General features: G+C 45.7%; 1 protein-coding gene across 6 annotated transcripts; it reads right to left on the bottom strand.

Annotated features, from left to right (window-relative positions):
- Positions 1-3,000: 3,000 nt before the first annotated feature.
- VGLL2 (vestigial like family member 2) lies at positions 3,001-17,370 on the bottom strand. Of its 6 annotated transcripts, none has more exons than XM_085575070.1 (4): positions 9,709-17,370; positions 7,412-7,703; positions 5,170-5,688; positions 3,001-4,277 (listed from the first exon to the last, which is right to left on the bottom strand). In XM_085575070.1, the coding sequence occupies exons 2-4, from the start codon at positions 7,680-7,682 to the stop codon at positions 4,234-4,236; spliced, it is 834 nt and encodes a 277-aa protein (XP_085431196.1). In that variant the 5' UTR covers positions 7,683-7,703; positions 9,709-17,370; the 3' UTR covers positions 3,001-4,233. The 6 variants fall into 6 exon arrangements, with proteins under 6 accessions (XP_085431196.1, XP_031360398.2, XP_085431197.1 ...); XM_031504538.3 differs by having other exon boundaries at positions 9,909-17,370; XM_085575071.1 differs by having other exon boundaries at positions 3,001-4,115; positions 9,709-17,369.
- Positions 17,371-21,227: the final 3,857 nt, after the last annotated feature.

Genomic DNA, 21,227 nt, shown 5'->3' with positions numbered 1-21,227 from the left:
TTTCTTTTTCTTTTTCTTTTTCTTTTTCTTTTTCTTTTTCTTTTTCTTTTTCTTTTTCTTTTTCTTTTTCTTTTTCTTTTTCTTTTTCTTTTTCTTTTTCTTTTTCTTTTCCTTTTTCTTTTCCTTTTTCTTTTCCTTTTTCTTTTCCTTTTTCTTTTTTCTATTTTTTTCTTATTTTTCCCCTATTCCATTTTTTTTTTTTTTTATGATCTCCTACTTGCATTTCCCTATGCAAAATTGCCTAGCATACAAAATCAATGTCTCACTCCTGAAAATAACCATAGGACTCTCTCCTTTCCCTGCTGCAACTGCTCCTCTGGGTGGCAGGCCCGGGAAGACAGCCAGGACACTGCAATCCTCCACAGGAGCTGGCTCATCCTGTAATCAGAAGGGCATGTTAATTACAACACTTGCCCAGAAAAAGATGAACAGCAACTGTCAGTTAGAGAACGCTGCTGCATCCAAAGCCATCAGGAGCATTTTTCTCCCTTCTAAGAAGGGCCCAGCATATAAGCCCTAACTAGAGCTTGTCTTGTGAGCCGAAATATGACTTCAAAGGGAAGGTGGGAAGGGTCGGCAGCTCCTGACCCAAGGGATACATTTCCCCAGAGGCAGCAGCACACAGCCTAGGGGACGCAAAAGGGATTATTCAATCTCTGTTTCACCCTCTGTCCCCTCCCTTCCTCCTCCTCTGCTGGGGGCTCCTATGGCAAATGCACTGGAAAAGTAGGCAAGAAGTAAGCAACACTACTCTAAATCTCTTCAGCATTAGACTGTAAGTGTAGAGGCACATATATAATTTAAGAGTTTTGTGGTTCATTCTTGCAACTGCAGCCATACTGAAGCAAAGACCTAATTAAAATAAAATGGAAACTGCATCCACAAATACCATGTCCTATCCCCACTTCCATCTTTCCCTTGACAGATCACTTTTAACCTCAGAGATCATCAAAAGAGTACTCCTTCATGCTTTGTTGATTTTCAGAAAGGGAAATACATACCTGTGGTGAATACATCCAGAGCTCATTTTGGAAACTCCTTGTGGAGAGGACACTCTTGCCATTGGGCAGCAGCAGATATCTTTGCTATGTCCAGCACTGCCATTCTCTGCAGCAGATGGTGTCCCTCTGCCTCCTTCGCTGGACTCTGCATGAAGTTGTTTGTGTCTGTTTGTCTGTCCCAGCTGGGCTAGTCTGTTTGTCAGGTGGGTAGCTAGAGAGCACAGTGTGGTGCATGACATTCAGAAAGGGACAGCAGGAGGATCTGCCGTCCAGGCTGCAGAGATGGGGACTCACATCCCTTTCAGTGTGTGACAAGCATGTGACAGGTAATATTTACGTAACCTCTAAGAAGGGTTTCTTTTTTAATTCCAGATTTTCTACAAACATTCATGACTAAGGGAGTAATGACCTATGATGCAAAGAGGAATAAAACAGACTTGAGAAATGGCACAGAGGTCACGTGCACTGTTACTGCACTAGGAGCTGGGCCCCCAGTGCTGCAAAGACTAATGCCCTTAGAGGCTGGTGCTTCTTCAGGAGTCAGAATAACACGGAGTGAGCACAACTGCAAGGATTAGCCAAAACAGGACATGTGTGCTTTCAGGCTGCAGTCCAACCAGAGTAGGAGCATTTTTTAAAAGTTGCTTGTTCTTTTAGCACCTTGAGCCACTGTCTTGGCTTTTGTGTTTAGATGCTTTCATGATAAAACAGTAAAAAATATACCCACAGAACAAATGCCAAAACTAATATTCATAGATTAATTGCATTAATTCTTGTGCTTGAATACATTCACAGTCAAAATGATTGTAAATACCAATGGCGCAAATTACTTGTTTATGCTTACCTGAACATTTCCTAATGTATTTGGACTGTGTCGCTCAACCCTCCTCATAAAAAATTGCAGAGAAGAGGGGAGGAAGAAAAGAAAGAAAAAATAAATAATCGTGGTAAAGCACAACCAATCATAGACTCAGATTTATCTTTTTTTAAAAAATAGGTCTTTAGAAACCGCCTGAAAAAGCCCTCAGGAAAATGCTCACAAAATGACCCTGCTAACTTTAAGCTTCTGAAGTTAAACACTGTTTTTAGTAACTTTTGTCCTGCAAAAAGTTGGTGCCTTCTTCCTTGTTAAACACCTCAGAATTTTTTTGGTTTACTAGATAATGTAAATTATGGGGTCACTCCCTTGCCCTTCCAGCTTGTCCAGGTTCTGGCTATTTGGAGGCTGAGGAAAAAATGCCCATGGGTTTGTCTGGCTGAGGGAATCACTGCAAGTCCCCCCCTGCCATTTGCTAAGCTCTGGCCGGGGGTGTACCTAGTCAGATTCTCACTGTATGTACTCACACTGCTTTGTCAAACTCTTTCTGTTAGGATTCCTATTCTTTTCCAGAAAGTGAGTTATCATCAAACCTAGGAGAAGAAACTTTGGGTTATTCATAACTCCACTCTTGAGACATAGTGAACATGATGCCAAATTTTGTGAGAGTTTTGAAGGTAAAAACTCGGATCACAGCACAGAAATTCATTTTCTACCTCTGCTCCCAGTGTCAGGGGGTAATGTTAGGAATTTCCTACTATATGCTTTAAAATTTGTCAGCTTCAAAGACACTACATTAATAAAAGAAACCAAACAGAACAAAACCCCAAAACACGGTAGTATTAGAATCAGATGTTTTGTCTATAAAAAGAGTCAGCTTTTAAGTGTGGGGTAAGTGCCATTTCTGCCCCATTGCATTAATTATTCATCACCTGGTAGTAACATTTTAATTTACCACTGCAATAGCAGTTCTACACGCCACAGTCCCCTCTTCTAGCTGAAGACATATGGAGCAGCTCCCTTACTTTAGCCACACCATACTCTAAAATGGTCTCATATTTTTTTATCTTTTGTATTTATCACTGTGTATTTTACTCACCAAGAAAATATATTCAGCTGTTTTCAGCTGGCTTTCTATTTCAAGCAAAATAATAAAATAACTCACTTCATCCACATGAGAGATACATTCTCTGCTTCATCCTGAAGTTTCCAGTTTGTCTCATTTCTCTTATTTCTTTAATTAAGAATTAAAGTACACAGGATGAATGAAGGCGATACCTTTAAATACAGCTTTGCTACTGTTAAATATCTATTTCCCCTCTTTCAAAAAAACCCCAAAGAAAAGAGCTACTAAAGTGGCAAAATGACAGAAACAAGTAGACAAAGGGAAGTGTTAGAGGCAACTCAGAACTAATGTCCATCATGAGCTTTTCGTTCTGCTGTTACCTTTAAAGGATGTTGGGTTGGAGGTGAGCCATTCTTCATCAGATTCCTTTCTCCCCCTGCTTTAAGAGGGTTTAGCTTTCACCAGAAAATGTTTATTGTAAAAAGAAAAAAAAAGGAAAAAAGAAAAAAAACACCAAAAAACAACCAAAACCAAACAAACAACCCCACCCCCAACCAAACAACTGTTATGCAGCAAATGTAATGTGCCAAACTCTGAGAAGTGCCACCTTAGTTTTTATCTTTATGGGATTTAAGCAGTTGTGAGAGGAACAGCTGCATATCTGTAAGTCCAGGGCAGGTGGCTCCAGTCAGATACTTGCCACTCACAACCACAAAGCTGAAAAATCTGACCAGTTCCTTGATATGTTCATGAGTTCCAGTTTCTTCTCATTTTACTTTTCAATAATGCAAAATAAAAATCCAGTTCAAAACTGCTGAGTAGCTTTCCCATGGTTGCATTCAAGAAATAACTTTCACTGCCATAAAAAATATTCACACCACTAGAAAACCTCCACAATTTCCTCTGTTGCCTGTATGAAGGCCAGTGGTTTTGCATCACTATCCGTGATGTCATTTGACTCTTTCAGAGTAGTCTGGTTGCAGGTCTGGTTGTGGAGTCTGCTTAAATAGAAGTTCAGTATCTTTGGCTCTCTTCTTGCAACAGAACGACTTTCCTCTCTGAAGTAAGTCTAAAGTACCACCCTTGCAAAGCCAGGTCCTTTTAACTCCCGTTGTCTTTCCCTGAGCAGCAGGGCCGTGGTGGGCTTGGAAAAGGGCAAGGGGGGATCTGAGAGTCTTTGAGTCAGCACATCAGCTCAGAAGGGATCCACCACAGAAGGAGTAACGGCGAGCTGCAAACCAAGACCAGAAGCTGTTACAAACTGACCCGATTTCAGCTCTGAATGCCACCATGTCTAATGGGTAGAGAGCTACAGGGGAGAGCCAGGGGAAGAAGAGTGAAGGACAGCTCTAAAACCAGTACAGATCCTTGCTTTTATCCTGAGGTTGCAAACCTGAGAATGGAGAGAAGAAAAAAAAAAGGAAGAAAAATAGGTACAGGCATTTAAGAACAGAGGAAAACAATTGCATTTCTTGCCAGCTGAGATCAGTTTAAAGCGTGGGATCGCCAGAGCCCCAGAAGGCTGTGAAAGAAGAGCCCAAACCAGACTGGAGAAGTCCCTTCTGCTTAAAGTGAGGACATCATAGGGAGCCATTAGTGGTTGCAATAATGAAATCGGCATGGAGCAGACTTTCCTTCCCTTCACAACCACTGACTCAAGTTCTGTCATTGCTGACTTTGCCTACGTACCCATTTTTGTCAGCACTATAGCCATAGCCTTGGTTCCAGACACCCCAACAGGCACTACCAGGGGAAGACGTCTGCCTTTTTTGCTCAGCAAATGCAATTGTGCTTTCATCGCAAAAACTGAAAGGAAAAGGTAAATAAGGAGAGGAGCTAGTTTGTGAACCTGCATAGTGTCTAGAAATAACCTCTCAGGGCAGCACATGGATGGGACCAAGCAGTGACCTTTGGGGCTGCTCCATTCTGCTCCTAGCTCTTGCTGCTCAATGCAGGAGCAAGACCAGTGCCAGGACAAAAGTACCTCAAAGCAACCTGTAGCCTCAGGGAATGTTTGAAGGCATCAGAAATTCAAATAATGTTGTGGAGATGTGAGGTGTTGGCCTGTCCCATCCTTCCTCACTTGCCTGGCCTGAAAGCTTGAGAAGAACACCCAGGGCAGAGCTCAGGTGTCACACAGTGGGCTTCCACCCTCAATTCATTCCCCTACAGCAGAACCTCAGCCATTCCCCATGCATCCTTCCCTACTGCTATGGACAGTGGGATCAGGGAGCAGGGGTGCAGCTGAGCCAGGGGATCTGGAGGGGCCGGGGGCAGCTCATTACCTGTGTCCACATTGAGGCCAATGCTCTGTGCCATGTCTCCCGTTGCATTGGGAAAGGGGCCCGGTGTCGTCCAGGCTGCAGCAGCACCCGCCTCGCTCTTGCCCAGTTCACAGGGGGGGCTGACTGGAGTGGATACGGAGGCGGGGGTGAGGCGGTGGGGGCGGACGGAGGCGGTGGGCACCAGGAGCGAGCCGTAGCGGGGGTCAAAGTGGGGCCCGTAGACCTCGTGCATGGCGGTGGGGCGGGGGTAGGCAGTGCTCTGTGTCCCAATGTAGGGGTGGTGGTGGTGGTGGTGATGGTGATGGTGGTGGGCGTGGTGCCAGGGCTCGGGGCCGCCCTGGTGCAGGTGGCCGTGCAGAGAGGTGGGCGCGTAGGGGTCGGTGGCAGCGGCGAAGGGCAGCTCACTGTGGGCGGCAGCTGCCAGGGGGCTGCTCAGGCTGGCCGGGACCGAGGAGGGCTGGTATGTGCTGTTCCAGAAGGACGGTGGGAAGATGCGCTGGCTCATTGGGAAGGAACCATCTGGATGAAGGAAGTGGGAAAGAAAGTCAGCAATGAGAACACCTGACAAGACTTGATCTCCTTTCCCTAGGACTCTATCCCTCCCTGATCCACCCTTTATTCCACGAAAAGCTGGCAAGCATGAGAACTTGCTCCAAACAAATACAGATTCCTCTCTGACTAAATATCCAACACACCTGTCCTATGGCTTATCCATGAAGCTGCAACTATAACCTCCAGGTTTTTCTTACTATGTAGATGGGCAAAAGGTTGTTACCTGAGGCAAGAGAAACATCTCTTTTCTTCAGTAGTGGAAACTGAGAGCTACTACACGCCCCTTAAATTTTCAGGTTTGGCTTTTTCTTGTTTGTTTTTGTAATAATCTCCTCATCTAAGTGTTTATGCCCAACGCTTCCTGGAAAGCAGTTGCTGCCTCAGTGCAGTAGCAAAGTGGGCAGGAACAGTGAGAGATGTGACTAAAGGCAAATTTGAATTACTCAAATATCTGGGGGCAATTCTCCATCTACTATAGCCATCTGTTTCTTAGGTATATTGTCAGCCTGTCTGGGAAACCCTCAGCAGCCCTCCCTTGCTGGAGATTGGCAGGGCAAAGACAAAGACCCTACATTTTCTTAGCCCATTTAGCAACATGCAAGATGGACTGGTGATTATTAATGTTATGAAGAGATATTATGTATGATTAATTGGTAATGCACACTGTTCCTGAATGAAATAAAACTATGTTCCTAATAATTTTTTGCCAGGGAAGTATGTCAGCTCTGAGCCTTGGCATTGCTTGGGAGAAAAGGAAGCAGTTCATCATGAGCAAAAAAACCTCCTCTACTGCCATCAATTCCAGCACTGAATATCTCTCACCCATGAAATATTCTTAGGCACTACAGACAGCAATCTGTGCAAGGTCTGGGAAACCAGCCCTGGCCGAGCAGGTGGCCCTGTGAGGGAGGGTTACTAAGACTGCCCACAAGGAAGTGCCAGCCCTAACTCTGGCAGATTGAGTGTGGGGAAGGTTATTCCCCTCTGCTCTGACTACCCTTGTGGGCCTATCCACTGTGAATCAGGCATGAATATAGAGAGCTTTGCATAAGCCATGGCCTTGGCCTTGACAGCACACTGCCTTGGGCAGATCTGCAAGCCCTTGTTTTCAGAAATTTAAGAGTTCTTGTCAGCACTTCAGCTGCAATCGAGGTGGTGATACATGCAGGGCAAGATACAGGGACACACACCTTTATTTTTTTTTTTTTTTTTGAGACGGGAAGCTGATGAGATTGTTCCCACATTTGGTTTTTTCTTTGCTCCCATCACTGTGAACACTCCAAACTGAAAGCGGGGGTCAATGAGGAATACACTGGTCATAGTCACAGTTTGGGAGTCACTCCATGGAGTGAAGATCACCCACTAGTTGGGTGGTAACCCTCTCCAGGTAAAGCACCTGCAGTGAAAAGACAATTTGTTTTCCCCGATCACCACTCAGGCTGCTTTCCCCCTGAGCCATGGCCTCCCTGCATAATCTGAGGGGCTTTATTTTTTCCTTTTTACCCTAAAAGAGCCAAGTGGCTGGCAACTCGTAGCCTCGGAGGAGGGATGCCACCGCCGGGCACCAGCCGCTGGTGGGAGGGAGGAGGGAGCGGGGATGCGGAGCCGAGGCGAGGAGGATGTGCCGGGCCAGAGGGGGCCTCCGCCGCCCCCCGCATCCCCCGCGCCCCCCGCGCCGCAGGGCGCTCACCCCGCCAGGAGCCCGCGTTCCGCGCCGCCTTCGCGCTGCCCAGGGAGAAGCTGCTGGGCTGGCTGAGCGCCCGGCTGAAGTGCTCATCCACCACGGCGCTGATGTCCCCCTGGAAGTAGGTGAAGAGGACGCAGCGGGAGCTGATGTACTCGGCCTCGGGGGGTCGCTCCTTCTCGGGGCTGCAGTCCTCCTCCTTGATGCTGGCCGCGGCGTGGCTGGAGAAGGAGCTGCCCACGCTGGCGCTGCTGCCGCTCTCCGGGGCTTCCTGCATTTTGGAGTAAAAGGCGAGTTTCTGCAGGGAAGGAAAGAAAACGGAGCCTGTCACGCAGCACACCAAGGTGCGCTGGCCAGCCCTGTGCCATCCGGCGGGTAGCGCCCAGCCCTCTCCCGCGGTCTTTCCGAGAGGATGCCAAGTCTGGTCCTCGGCTGCCCGCCTTTTCCTCGGCATACACCACAATCCCCACACCCCCATATCGCCGTCTGTAGTCCGGGGGCAGTGAAATGACTGCAAATAGGGATTGGGAATCGAACCCCACAGATGCCAAAGGGGATGGAGCAAGACAGCCGCCGGGTGGGGAAGGCGCGGCCGGGCGGGGGTCACACCGCCTGGTCTCACGCATGAAGCCCCGCAAAAAAAAGGCTCATTGCAGCTGGCTCCGGAGCGGACGGCGGCCGCCAAGGGGCTGCAATGCGGGGCCACGGGCGGGCGACGGCCCAGCACCCACGGCAGCTGGGAGAAGGCGAGAGCCGCTCGATCCCCGGCTCCGAAAATCTATCCGATGCAGAGTGTCCTGTAACCCACAGGGGCGAGGTAGAAGCAAAGAGGGGGAAAAAAACCTGACAGTCTCAAACACACTTCAGGGCAAAACTCAGCATTTCCCTGGACACCAAGAAGTTCCAGGTATTTACTACAAGATTAATCTCCTTTTACTGACTCCGCCGAGTGGGAAAACAGCGGGCATTGTGAAGTTTGCCGAATGTTTCCCGTCTTCACGCACGTTAGCGTGTCTGCAGCTGCTGAGAGTTTCTTAGCAATAAACTCTGGGACACGGAGCCCGGGCTTGCCGCCGCGGACAGAGCCTTGGGGCAAGCAGCCGGCGGGAAGAACCGAGAGGACGGGGCAGAGTCTTGGGCCAAGACACGCGATATATTTGATAATGTCACTCGTCGCGACGACCGCCTTTCCGCTTGGCTCCCTGTTTGGCCATTGAGGTAATGGTCATCCCCCTTAATAATGTCATAAGCAGGGGGTTGAGAGGGTAGTTGGGAGGGAAGGCAAAGTGGGGAAAGACATTACCTGGCTTTTGTGACGGGCCCTGGGCCCCGCTGCCGGGCGCTGGAGGGGGCACAGGGACAGCCACGCCGCTGGCCCCGGCCCGCTGCATAGCGGGGGCTGCACCCGACTCGGGCCCGGGACGCCTTTCTCTATATCCATCCCCCTTTTCGTTATGGTGGGGGAGGAAGAATTAATTTCTGGAAGGGGTAAGGGCGAGGGGAAAACTGGGAACGCAGAGGGGTTAAAAGGAAAGCGGTGTGCAGCAGGTGCAGCCTGGGGAGCAGAGCCTGACCCACGCGGGACCGTGCGAGTCCCGGCGCCAGCAGATCCCCGCACACCACGGGCCGTGCGTGCCCGAAACATCCCCGCGGCCGGAGCCATCCTTTTCTTGAAACCTCGGGATTCGCTGATACACGCGACCGCCCGGGCGGAGCTACACGCAGTGAGGCGGCGGGACCGTGGCTGCAGCTCGGGAAGAACTCGAGGGTCTCGCAGGCGCCGGCCGCTGCCGACAGCCGCGGGGCCCGGGGGACGTCCCGGGGTCCCGCCGCCGCCGAGAGCGCCCCGGGAGAAGAGAGCATCCTGTAGCCCCTTGCTCCCCTTCGCGGCCGTGATTTCCTCCGCCACCGCCAAACCGGGCGAAAACCCCGCAACCTCCCGTCTCTCTCGCCTCCCCCACTTCTAGAGCGTAACTCCGGAGCACCCCTCCGGAGTAAAATCTCTGCACCAAGAGGCTTCCGTGGCAGCGGCCGGGATGCCGGCGTGCAGGGGTGAGCGATGCCCCGGGAAGCCCGGCCTCGCAGCTCCCGACGGTCCCCACGCACATCGCTACCCCGACCCGCCGCGCTCGGAAATAGCCCGTCCCGGTAAAACAAACAAACAAACAAACAAACAAGCAAACATTTTAAAACAAACAAAACAAACAAGCAAACAAACCCCCTAAAAATCCTTCTGAGGTTTAAAATCGTCCCCTCTCTCCAAAGGCATCCCGTAGCCCGTCGTTTGCCGCTGGGATACGTACCCTGCAGAGCCCCGCGCCAAGGTGGGATGCGGTTCTGCTCCGCTCACCATCGCAGGCTCCCAGATCTCTCCCCCTCCCGCCCCCCCTTTCCCCTCCCCTTCTCCTTTTCCCTTTTTCCCTTTGGTGAGGCCCCAGATGGCCATCCTCCAGACGATACCCCTCCCACCTTCTGCCTCTTCACCGCTGTCCGCTACACGTACCTGGTGGTAGGGGCTGTAGGCTGCTGCGAAGTAGGGCTGGGAAGGACCGTAGACTTGGTACATAACATCCAAACAGCTCATGGCTGGCCGCGGCCGAGAAGTATTTTTTCCCTCATCAACTCGAGTTCTGCAAAGTGGAGTAATGCTTCGAGGGAGGGAGGTTCCCGGGGGTTAAGAGGCACCACGCACTGGTGGGAGGAGTGAGGGGGGGATGAGGCCGCGCTGGGCTGTGCTGACACCCCCTCCCTGCCTTCTTTCCCTGCCTTCCTCCCTTCCTATAGCGTGGCTCCCTCCCGCAAATACGCCGGGACTGGAGGGGCTCCCCGGCCGCCGGGGGAATTCAGCCCAGGGCCCGGCGGGTGGCAGAGGCAGAGGGAGCAGGGAGACCCCGGTTCCGCGGCCGGGACTGCCCGGGAGCAGCGGGGCCCGAGGCGCAGGGGAGCTCCGGCCACGCAGGAGGCTGGCGGGGTGCGGGGGGAACCGGGGGTCGGCAGAAGATAGGGGCTTACCCAGCGAGTCAACCCATCTCCCGCTGCTTTTGATTTTATTTCATTTATTTCATTGCGTTCCACGTGCCTCCTGTGCCGTGTGCTGCCCCGCTGCCCACGGGGGAGGATGCCCCTGCCGCCCCCCACCTCGTCGGCCTCCGCTGCTGCCCGGGCGAAGCGGAAAGGCAGGGATCTGGGTGACCCCATCCAAATTCCAAGTCCGGCGTCCACCCGAAAATGCCACCACCAAAGCCACCGGAGTTGAGAGGTCTGATAAACCGAAGGAGGAAAAACCAGTTTCTCCCGAGGAATAATCTCCTCAGAAACTTTTAAATCATTACAAATCCCGGGAACAGCGATGCTTTTGCATTTAATAGAAACTAAACGCCGAGGGCAAAGTCACATCAAAACAACAAATTATCGTGAAGGTAAACTGGATTTACTGCCTGGCTTTCTGCTGAGTACGACACGCAAAGTTGTAAATAGGTGAATGTATCCTCACTGCTCATCATTTTAAAGGAGTTGCATAGGAGGCAGATTATATTTTAACAGAGATGTAAGTTCTTATTTCAATATCAACTTTTTGAAATGTTCAAAACAGGTCACAACTACTGTGAGAAGAGACCCTTCTTGTTTTCTTTAAAGCACCTGTCATAAAACAGAAAAAAATATAGAAAATGGAAGAGAAAGAATATTACTCAGTTTTCAAATGCTGATTGGTTACAAAAATATTGGGGGAAAATCTAAAAAGAATGAACGCTTTAAATTTTGAAGACCTGGAAATAGTTAAACTAATTTTAGCAGAAAAATGTCATATTTAAAACTAAACATTGACTCTATTTTGTTTTCTTCAAAATGCAATTTTTATATTCCAAGTGCTAGAAATTGTTTTGAATGCCTGTCGTTCACAAAAATCATATTTCAGTGCCTGATAATTGTGTTTCAATGTTTTCTGCATAAGGTGCAAGGTTTAAAATTAATAGTTAAACAAATTTCTTTCTCCGTATTCTTGGGAGTTTGGGAAATTCGTTTTTCATACTGTACTGCATCCCGAAATACTGTGGCTGTGGGTTCTGCCTCAGTGTTGCTCCTTCCCCCATCAGAGCCAATTTTGTGTTGGTGGTCAAGGAAATGAGGGGATGACCTCTGGGTACTAGGCTTTAAAATAAGAAATGTAACTTATATTTTTATTCATCCTGAACAGTAAGCAAGTAATCACAGTAGAGGGAAGGACTCACTCTGTGGCTGGGGTCCAAATTAAAAGTCAGCTAAAGAACAGCCCTTCCCTCCTCACGGCGAGAAACTGAGGGATCTCAGTTGGGACAAGAGGATCTCACTTTTCCTCTGTGTCCCTGCTTGTGAGAGGCAGGGAGCTTTCCCAGCACACACAGACCAGTGCCTGTTTCAAAGGTGTGCTGGGCAAGATACCAAAAAATAACCCATTTCTCAGAGGGTAAATCCAATGAGCACCTGCTCCAAAGACATAGAATTCCCTCCTGCTCTTTGGACCAGCCCTTCACCAGGACTCTGCCATAGCAAAGGTAGGACCTGACACTGGCCAAGGCTGAGCATTCACTTGTGTGGAAAATCCCAAAGTGTAACAGCAACACGTGTGACTGGGTGCTGCAGTGTGGCAGACAGTCTAGCTTGTGTACCCTGAAGAATCTCTCCTTGAGAGCTGAAATCAGGGGTATATGCTGGGGGAATCGCCTCTGATGTGGCTTGGTATGAATTAAGTCTCTTTTATAGAGAGTTATTTGGCTGTAAAACTATGCAGTGTAAGACACAAGTAAACTTCAGTGTCATAATGCAGAGCAATAACAATAAAAGCATTCATGCAAAAATGCTGGTCTTATTTTGCCTCTTTGGTGGCAAAAAGTCTGTGAGTCTGTGAAATTAGTCCTGGTATAGGAAATAATCCTGGGAACCCAGGGTCAGAAACTATATTCACTAATGATCTCACTGTGCATTTACAATTATTATAAAAACAATCTTCCTTGGTTTTAACTAAATAATTTTAGGGATGAGTCACATAAGGAATTACAAAAACTTGGAAAGAAACAGCTGAGTTACCTCAGAAAGAAAATTATGACAGCAGTAAAGGAAAGCACAATTTTAGAAAGGACATGGGTTAAGAACTGGCTGTGTCCTATCACAGCACTGGCATGGGCCTACTCCTAAGCCATACACTGGTAAATATTTCACAGCAGTAATATGAAAAGAAAATCTTGTTCAGAACAAAGAATGATAGGTTCTGATCAACAGTGAGATGCAGAAATCTACAACTTTCCTCGGAAAACATCCCTGTAAAGCAAGTCAGTGTTATCTTCTATCTAAGCTGGAACTTTTACAAAACAAAAATTGGGTACGACTGCGAATGGTTCACCAGACAAGCAAACAGATAATGAAACAGAACATCAACATTCAGAAAGAGAAGGAGAAAAACATGGTAGCACTGGCCACATTAGTTGCTCACCTTCCCTGGAAATCCTACATCCAGTCCTAGCCTGCCAGCCCCTGGGGTTTGAAGGTTTGAGCACTGAGTATCATGTTCAATTAAAGGATTAAGTATTTATCATCCAGTAGGGACATTTCTGTTTTTTCAATCATACCACATATATAATTCTTGCTGTTCACAATATACTTCTTTAGAAGCTCAGGGAGACTTTCACTGTTTCCAGTAAGGCATGCTTTTCCAAATAGAAGATACCATGAGGTGGGTGGAGAATCCAGGCCTTGCTGCAGCCATTTGCCGCTCTGCTTAGCAGCCTTCGGTGTTTTTCTCTTCCAGCTTGGGTTGGCTTGGCTTCAGCCTCCAGCTGTTGGTTCATGTAATGCCTTAGTTCACTTATCTAAACAGTCCTTTTGAATGTAATATTTTCTCTTATGAAATTGATTTTATTCCATATAATATTTTTTCCTGCCAAAATAGATGCTGCTCCTTAACTTTCTACTGCAATTTCTCTAATAGTTTTTGTACAATTTATTTGCAACATATGTAATTTTTTAACATTATTCTAAAAATATTGAGGCAAGGATTTGTTATCTTTCTAATGTTTGTTTTGCTGAGAAGTACTTTTGTTGCAACTGATGCTTATAACTATTGGAGTTTTTTGCCATAACACAATTTTAAAGACATGACATTGATGTGCTCTCCCACTGTGATGACGTGATGACCACTGTATTTTCAGTTTTGGTACTACAAGCACATAAAAGACCTGGACTGCTTGGTGGTGAGGAGCCAAAGGTGTTGGGAACCTCCTGGAATTTCTTCTAAACTTATACATATCTGACTAAGATTGCAAGTAACTAGGCTGAAAACTGTGATGAAACCATGTAAGTCTATGGCATCTGTTCATGATGCCTCGTACAGTCATCCTTTCTAAGATATTTTCCATCACTTGTCTTCCTCAGTCATAGATGTGCAACTCTTCAAACAGCTTCATTCATGTGCTGTTTGCTCTTGAGAAGGCCAAGAGACTCAGCAATGGGCTCAGGTATTGCCAAATGTCCCAATTCTCACTTTACTCACTAGTTTTCTTGTTACTGTGTTACCTACATGTGATTTCACATCAACTTTCTGTTTACTAATGATCATCTTGCACAGTCCATAAATGAATCCTATAAATCCAGTCCACAAATATTCCTATACAGTGTTCAAATACTGTACTCCTATGTGGCAGCAGTCTTATTTCTAAATACTGAAGACTGTATGTTGACTTGTTTCTTGTATTTTTTGTCTATTTGCTGCGTGTATCACATATACTGTGCAATGCCTCCTCCATCAGATGATAAGTTCAGTTTCACTAGTCTTCCTATTCCTGCTCTCTACTTTACTCTTTAATGCCTCAATCCGCCTGTAGGACTCAGCACATACTTATAGCTGAATGCACTACTTGTGAGTTTATGTAGGTCAAATCTGGCTGAAATAAATTAAGATAGATAATGCTGTTCCTCTTTCTTATCTTGTCAGTCTTTGTGCTCCACATCCCTAAAAGCTTTTTGTTTTTTAGGGCTTGGCAACTGTTACCATGGTATTCTCAGGGATGTTTTTGAGGTCCAGCCTCTGGGCCTGTATTAATGCAGAAGACTTTAGGCTCAAGAGCTTCTGGCTCTGTGGTTTTTGTGGATACTGAATTAACTGACATTAAAGATAAAAAGCCAGTATTATAAATACAGTAAAACACAAAGTAAAAATCAGGAGACACATATCACTGACTTCATTGTCTCCTTCACTGTCCTGAAAAACCTGTGTTTCAATCTCAGAGAGCTTGTAGAGTTAATTTTGATCTTCCTTTGAATGTGTGGTTTTTTTCGCCCCTATTCCTTTTCCCCCCTCCACCTCTAAGAACTCACAGTTAGCTGCTAATTAACCCCATGCACAGATACAATTTGGTGTGCGTTTGTACACGTGACAGCACGTCTGCTCCAGTGACGCGCTGTGCAGCAGCTGGAATGTACGCGGTGATTTTTACTCCATGATGTATTTCCAGGGGAGCTGCAGCCCAGCTCAGGGTGCAGCATCTGGCGCGTGTCACTCACCCGTCCTGCCCAGCCCTGACAGGCCAGAGGCATCACCTGTCTCTCCTCTACTGATGGCGGCAGATGAAGAGATCATTATGCAGGGCTGGAAGGGAAATCCAGGGCTGTCATGAGGGAATACATTCACACGCGTGAGAACACACTGAATGCATTGAATTCAGGGCTTGATTTTGTGACAGGAAAGTTCATGGAAGTTTTTTCCCAAGTCAGTGTAGGAACACACTCTGTTTTGCCCTAAGAGGCAGAGGCAGCAGCTTTTCTGATGCAGGTGTTTTGGCATTCAGGTCTGAGCTGAATCAGTGTGAACCTCTTTCCCCCTCTCAGCACTGATCCACCAGAAGATTAATCTGGCTTGTTCTGAGATCCATTCACCAAGATATATATATAGTTTTGTATTTGTATGTAATATCTACAACACATATTTTTTCTCTGCTCAGAGCAGGAATGTAATTTCAGTGAAAAGTTTCCTTAACAATCACCTTCATGCATAAAATAGGGGCGATGTATGTTTTAGTTTACTTTTTTTTTAATTGCTTTTGTGTGAAATCAGAAAAAGGTTGTGTCTGCACTCTTTTGAGGTTTCTTAAGCACCAGCCCTATTAATATAGGCACCAAACTCCTGATGTAATTGTGACATATAGATCCCTTGCAATGTCAAATCTCAGTGATTTTGATTGCACAGTCATATCTTTGCACATTTTGTCTTGATAAAGAAAGTGGTTTTATATGAAGGCTTTAATTCCTGTAAATGCTTTAATTTTAGAAGCATCGTTCTTTCCACTCTTTTAGACAATATTTCAGACAGAGGGAGGTAGGTGGCAGAGGAAGACTGTAGCTTGAGAGAGTAAGTGGCTCGATGCAAGGAACAACAAGAAAATCAGGTTTTCAGCAGAGCATAAACAGGTAAGGTATGTGTCTTTTAATGTCTGTACAGGCTTTAGTATACTACCAGCAATATGAACCTGGGATGAGGAAAAGAAAGGCTCTCGTTTACTTCTGTGATTAAGTCTTCCTCAAGTGGAAACTTTAATTGCTCAGGGTAGGCAATATTATATTATATAGAAAGGGCTCAGTGCTTCACTTCTGTTTTATGCAGTGTGTATTTGGCTAAGCTTTGAGAGAATGCCACTAGAAAATGGTAACAGCATATATATTAAGGAAAGAAAATTGCAAAATAAAATAAAAAGAAAATTCATAGCAAAATACTGGAGGTGGAGCCATGCTACAGGGAATTGTGTTCTTACTGTGTGGAATTGCCCCAAATAATGTAGCTCCTGGTTTAAGTGTAAATAGGGGGCCTGGAAAATATCCTGAGTTAATGAAATTGCACAGAGCCTACATTTATTTTTTTTAAATGGTTATATTTAATAGAGAAGTTAGTCCTCACAGCTGTAAAATCCAACTCCATCTTCAGAAACGAGGCTTGAAAAGCAAGCAAGAAGGAGTGAGGAAAACAATAAAAAAAGAATCAACAAACATACTGACACTACAGGTATGACTGTGTGAGGGAGAAGGGGATAAAAGAATATGTCATGTGATTTTCATAATATCTAGATATTGCAGTCCAGTCCACTGAAAAATAATGCATACATAGTCATATCGTAGCCCAGATGGGAATTCTGACTTAGCCTCGCATTGGTATCTGTGTAAATTGACCTCTTTTAATATGGAAAGATATTAGTATGCAGATGACTTATTTGTAATAAATAGCAATGCTCCGGACTTATTGAGGACTTGCAGTTTGTGCCCCATGCACTTGCTTGCACACAAAATCATTAGAAGAAGCATGAATGCAATGAAATCCTACACCAAAAGCACACCCTCAAAGGCAAATCATAATGCTTATATCAGGACTTGTGTGCCTGGATCTTCATGCAGGATGGTCCTACTTTTTAAAGAAGAATCTCTTCTCATGCTGAGGTGGGCACTTCCCGAAGCTGCCTAGAGTTTTACACATACACGTGAATCAGCCAGTGAGCTGGCACAGCAGCTAAGAACCATGAGCTTAGAGAAAGTAAGCCATTCTCATATCTCTGCTGAAGAAGGTTTGTGTGCATTAAGTAACATTTTGTCTACTGAGTTAAATTGATGGAGAAACTATTCTAACAAATAAAGTTTTTGAAATGCAGATCCAGTTTTATAGCAAGGTAACACAATGCAATTTTCATTTCAGAAAGATAACCCAAATGAGGAAAGCATTAAAAATTACCTTTCAGTTTTTGTTGAGGTTCTGTGTATAGCTGGTAAGAGCCAAGCACATGGTTTGGCACATACTTGGACCTGCTGCTTCACAAGAAATGAATAGACAGGACTCATTTAGTCTCAGAATCGGGAATAATTTTTGAATGACATTTTTCAGAAATTGATACAGATAGTTCTCTGGTGAGATGGTAGAATGGTTTATTGCAAAGGAGAGTATGAAAGCTGAAGAGCTGGTCAAATGCAGAGGGCAACAGAAAGGTAGCTCAAAGTTATTTCTGAATCCCTATCTGTTGACATAACACAACTGCTGCATTAAATAAACTGGCTTGTCCACCATTAAGGCGTCATTTTTTGTTATACTGTCTATTGCTGGTCACAGGGACAATGTTACCAGTCCGTGTGCCTCTTGTCCTGATTTGCTCCTTTACTTCCAGCCTGGGAATAGGCTGGGACCTGGCTTTTGTGGGTTTGCTGTTCAGGGATGCTGCTGCCTACAGGAGCCTTTGTGCACCTTCCCGGGGAAGGCAGGTAGCTGCTGAAGCATCGGCTGTGGGTGATTTCCAGGGCAAGCAGAGACACTCAAGAAAAAGCTGTTGGGGAAAGCCTGCCATCAGCTCCATGCTCCAGAGGATGAGAGAGGTACTCAGGAACCCCTTACAGCTCTTTTCTCTCCTGTATGCGGTGTGCCCTGTCCCAGCCCCTGCACGCCCAAGGACAGGAGCTTGTCTTTCAGCGTGTGCCTCCAGCCAGCACGTGCCAAACCATATTTCAGCCTCTCGCCTTCCAGCACCAAGCAAACTGCGCAGTCCTCGCATTCCTGCCGCATGGGACACCCCGCTCCTGCCTCTTCCCACACGGAGCACAGCTTGCTGCCATGCCCTGGGAGAAACCACACACCCATTACTGGATGTTGTGCTCTTTCCCAGGTGAATGTCTTCTCATTGTGGAGGACAAATTTTATCATTCAGCAAAACACACCAGGTGCCACACTCCAATGACCTGCAAGTGCAGTTACAGTGTTTGAAGCCAGTGTCAGAAAAGATGTCATATAACCTATTTGCTCCTATGTTCTCTCTTGCCCTGCATTCTACACATGCAGAATTATGGTTACTCTGCTTCTTTTCTGCTTGCAGCCAGGTTGGGGCGTGCGTGCTGCTCTTCACTGGAGCTTCATAAGTTGGTTACAAGTTCTCTATCATGTTACTTTCGTGCATTGCCCTGGCACAGTGTCAAAAGTCAGTTGCCTCCAGAGAAAGAGGGTCCACCAGTTCAGCGTTCTCCAGTTTGCTCTGCTCATGGATCCTTCCACCACAATCCTAAAAGCAACTGCCTTGTGGCACCCTTCTGTATGCTCCTCTTATGTGAGAAAAGCAAGATGACTCCTACTCTATGAATTGTATGTGTTAATCTCCTAAATCAGTAATGCTGCCTCACAGCTTTTGCATAGATGAGAGAAAGCTGGCACAAGGGTAAAATGAATTTTCCAAAGGGTATTCAGGGCATCCTGACACTGCATGGTTTTATCCAACTAGCTTTATGTGCTTTAGCCAGAACTATGTTTTATTCTGCATCTCAGAGAACACATGCTAAAGTAGCGATTTCACACATACATGAAACACAAAGCAGAAAAAATTACCATCCTCACTTAGTAAAAAGGCAATTATCTCTTTACCAGCACATTTGTTTCTTCAACTGTGTTCTGTAATCACAATTTGTCCTAAAATGCAAATCAATTACAAGTTTCTTTATCAAAAAAAAAAAAAATCAATACTTTTGCTTTTAAGAAAGAATAAAAAATATTTAAAATATGTGTGAAAATATGCCCAAAATATATAATTTTTCACACTGAAGAGCTCCAAATGTTTTGAAAGATGTAGTTTATGTATCTGCTAGACTATTCCTACCAAGATTAGCTATCCATTTATTATCTACTTACCTACCTACTTGCCTATTATACTAATTTCTCAAAATTATCAAATACCTAAGCAGAGGCAATTTGAGAGGGCTATAATGGAAAGAGAAGCTGAGCAGCTAATATCTATAAGCCATACCTTCAGATCTAAGGGATATGATTGGGAAACTTCTAAATGCTGGAAAGAACATTGCAGTGTCTTTTAGGGATATTGGGTAGCCTGAAAGCTAATATGCAGCAGTTTCATGGGGAAAATTCACCTCCAGTCTCTTAGAGGGACCCATAAGGTTTCCAGATTGCTGCTGTCTCTTGTAGGAACAATTGATCAAAACCTAAACCATTAATTTCCCACAGTTCTACTGAGTTAATACTTTTCTCTCATTTTTCAAAAATTCATTTTCAAGGGCTAGAAATCTACCTGTATTTGGAACTTTTGGAACACCTTTAAAAATCCCTATCACTTGTTAATTTCTATAAGCACTGTAACTGATCACCTTTTAGTTCTGTTGCGTTTGATAGTTTTGACAGAGAGTTCCCTGATGCTGTTGCTTTTTGGTGATGATCCTTCTGTCAAAGGAGGAAACTTTCAGCTTATGTCTCCCTTCTGTGCCAGAGTCCTCCCTTCCACCCTTTTTGCTGGAGCCAGCTGGCAATCCCTGTGTGGTTCCTTCAGTTTCTGTGGTGAAACTTCACTCTGTGTGTGCCTTCAGCAGGTGTACTTCACTTCTGCAGGCACAGTTTGGATTTGGACATTTTCCTCGGAAGCTGCACCCTCATCTCAGCCCTGCATAAGCAGCATTCCTGGTGTGGATGGCCAGCTGGCTGTTACAACCTTTCTTCACACCATGCTATGTAAAACTACACAGGGCAGGTCTTGTTGATGTGTGAAAAATGCTTCTAACAGCCTGCTCCCTGTGCACTGAGGTTTCCAGCTTCCCAGACTCCCTGACCCCCAGTGAGCAGCAGGGCTGGAAACAAGGAAATGCTTTGCTATAGGCAAGGAAGGGAGAAGAAAATGAGTGCAGGAATAGGCTTGTTTTTCAGAAGTTTCCAGAAGCATGTTGATTTAGGGTTGGTACTGTGGGCCAACAGCAAGTACAGTAAGAATGAGCCTAAAGAAGCACTTGTTACATGCACAGCTCTTTTAAAAGACTGTTACACTGATTGGTTTACATGTATTGACTACTTTCCACTGATCAGCTTGCATACAATACATGTACATTTGGCTTTTCTGGGTAAATGGGGCCTGTCACTGTTCAGAATGGCACACCACTGGTGTGTCACATGGGATGTAAGGCCAGATAAACACATTCTGACATGCTGTCACAGGTGGATAGTTCATTGTGAAGGAGGCAGTAAAAGAGGTTAAAAAGTGCATGCATGTTCATGTATGCAAATATGCATGCACACACATATGTGTATGCAAACATAATAGAGAGATAGATATACTCACAAATATTCTTTTTTTCTTCTTTGACAACCATAATGAAAGTCTGAAGATGATTTTCAGAAACTATGAATTACTCACTAAAAAATGGGCAAGAGGTGCTTTTCTTAAAAAACTGCAAAACTAACATTCAGTTGAAGAACTGCCTCAACATGAACAGTGTGGCCAGGCTGGCAGCTGACACTTCTCTGAATACAGAAGATGCCAGAAGCCAGGTCTTTCTTTCTCTCCGAGAGGTCATGGAAAGTAGGTGCTCCCAGAAAGTCCCTGCAAGGGAACACTTCCAATCCCCTCAGACTGCAGCTGCTCCTGCACCACATAGAACTGGATGATTGGAGACTTTGGCCAAAACTTGTGTGGAAAAACCCAAAAGCACTGCTCATGTTCATGTGGCAATGTCTGGTGGAAGTGTAACAGTGGCACATACTTTAGAGGAAAACTAGTCTCTGCCTGTTTCTTACAAATCAAAACAGATGTCTATGCCATGAAAAATTCACTCCAAAAATCTAATTTTTTTGTCATTACAAAATCTAAGGCAAGTGAGACTAGAAATATTTGCATCTGTTCATTAATATTCTGGACTTTAATATGTCATTAATCTGTCATTATAAAGTTTTTGGGTTTTTTTCTTTAGTTTTTACTTACCTCTAGAGCAGGTTGGAATGTTTCAGTTTTTTTCCTGGGCCAAATTTTTGAACAAATAGGAAAATACTGAGCAAACATGGAAA

Source organism: Lonchura striata, chromosome 3 (genome assembly GCF_050655825.1).
Source record: "Lonchura striata isolate lonStrDom1 chromosome 3, ASM5065582v1, whole genome shotgun sequence".
NCBI lineage: Eukaryota > Metazoa > Chordata > Aves > Passeriformes > Estrildidae > Lonchura > Lonchura striata.
The sequence above is the reverse complement of the archived record's forward strand: the minus strand, read 5'-3'. Positions and strand labels throughout refer to the sequence as shown.

Bases quoted from the DNA above. Each gene is read 5' to 3' on its own strand.
- VGLL2 (XM_085575068.1), bottom strand. From the start codon at position 7,883: ATGGGGGTGTGGGGATTGTGGTGTATGCCGAGGAAAAGGCGGGCAGCC. The intron at 5,689-7,411 runs GTGAGCGCCCTG...TCCTTCATCCAG, and splicing joins GAACGCGGGCTCCTGGCGGG to ATGGTTCCTTCCCAATGAGC. The intron at 4,278-5,169 runs GTAATGAGCTGC...CTCCATTCTCAG, and splicing joins TGGCCTCAATGTGGACACAG to GTTTGCAACCTCAGGATAAA.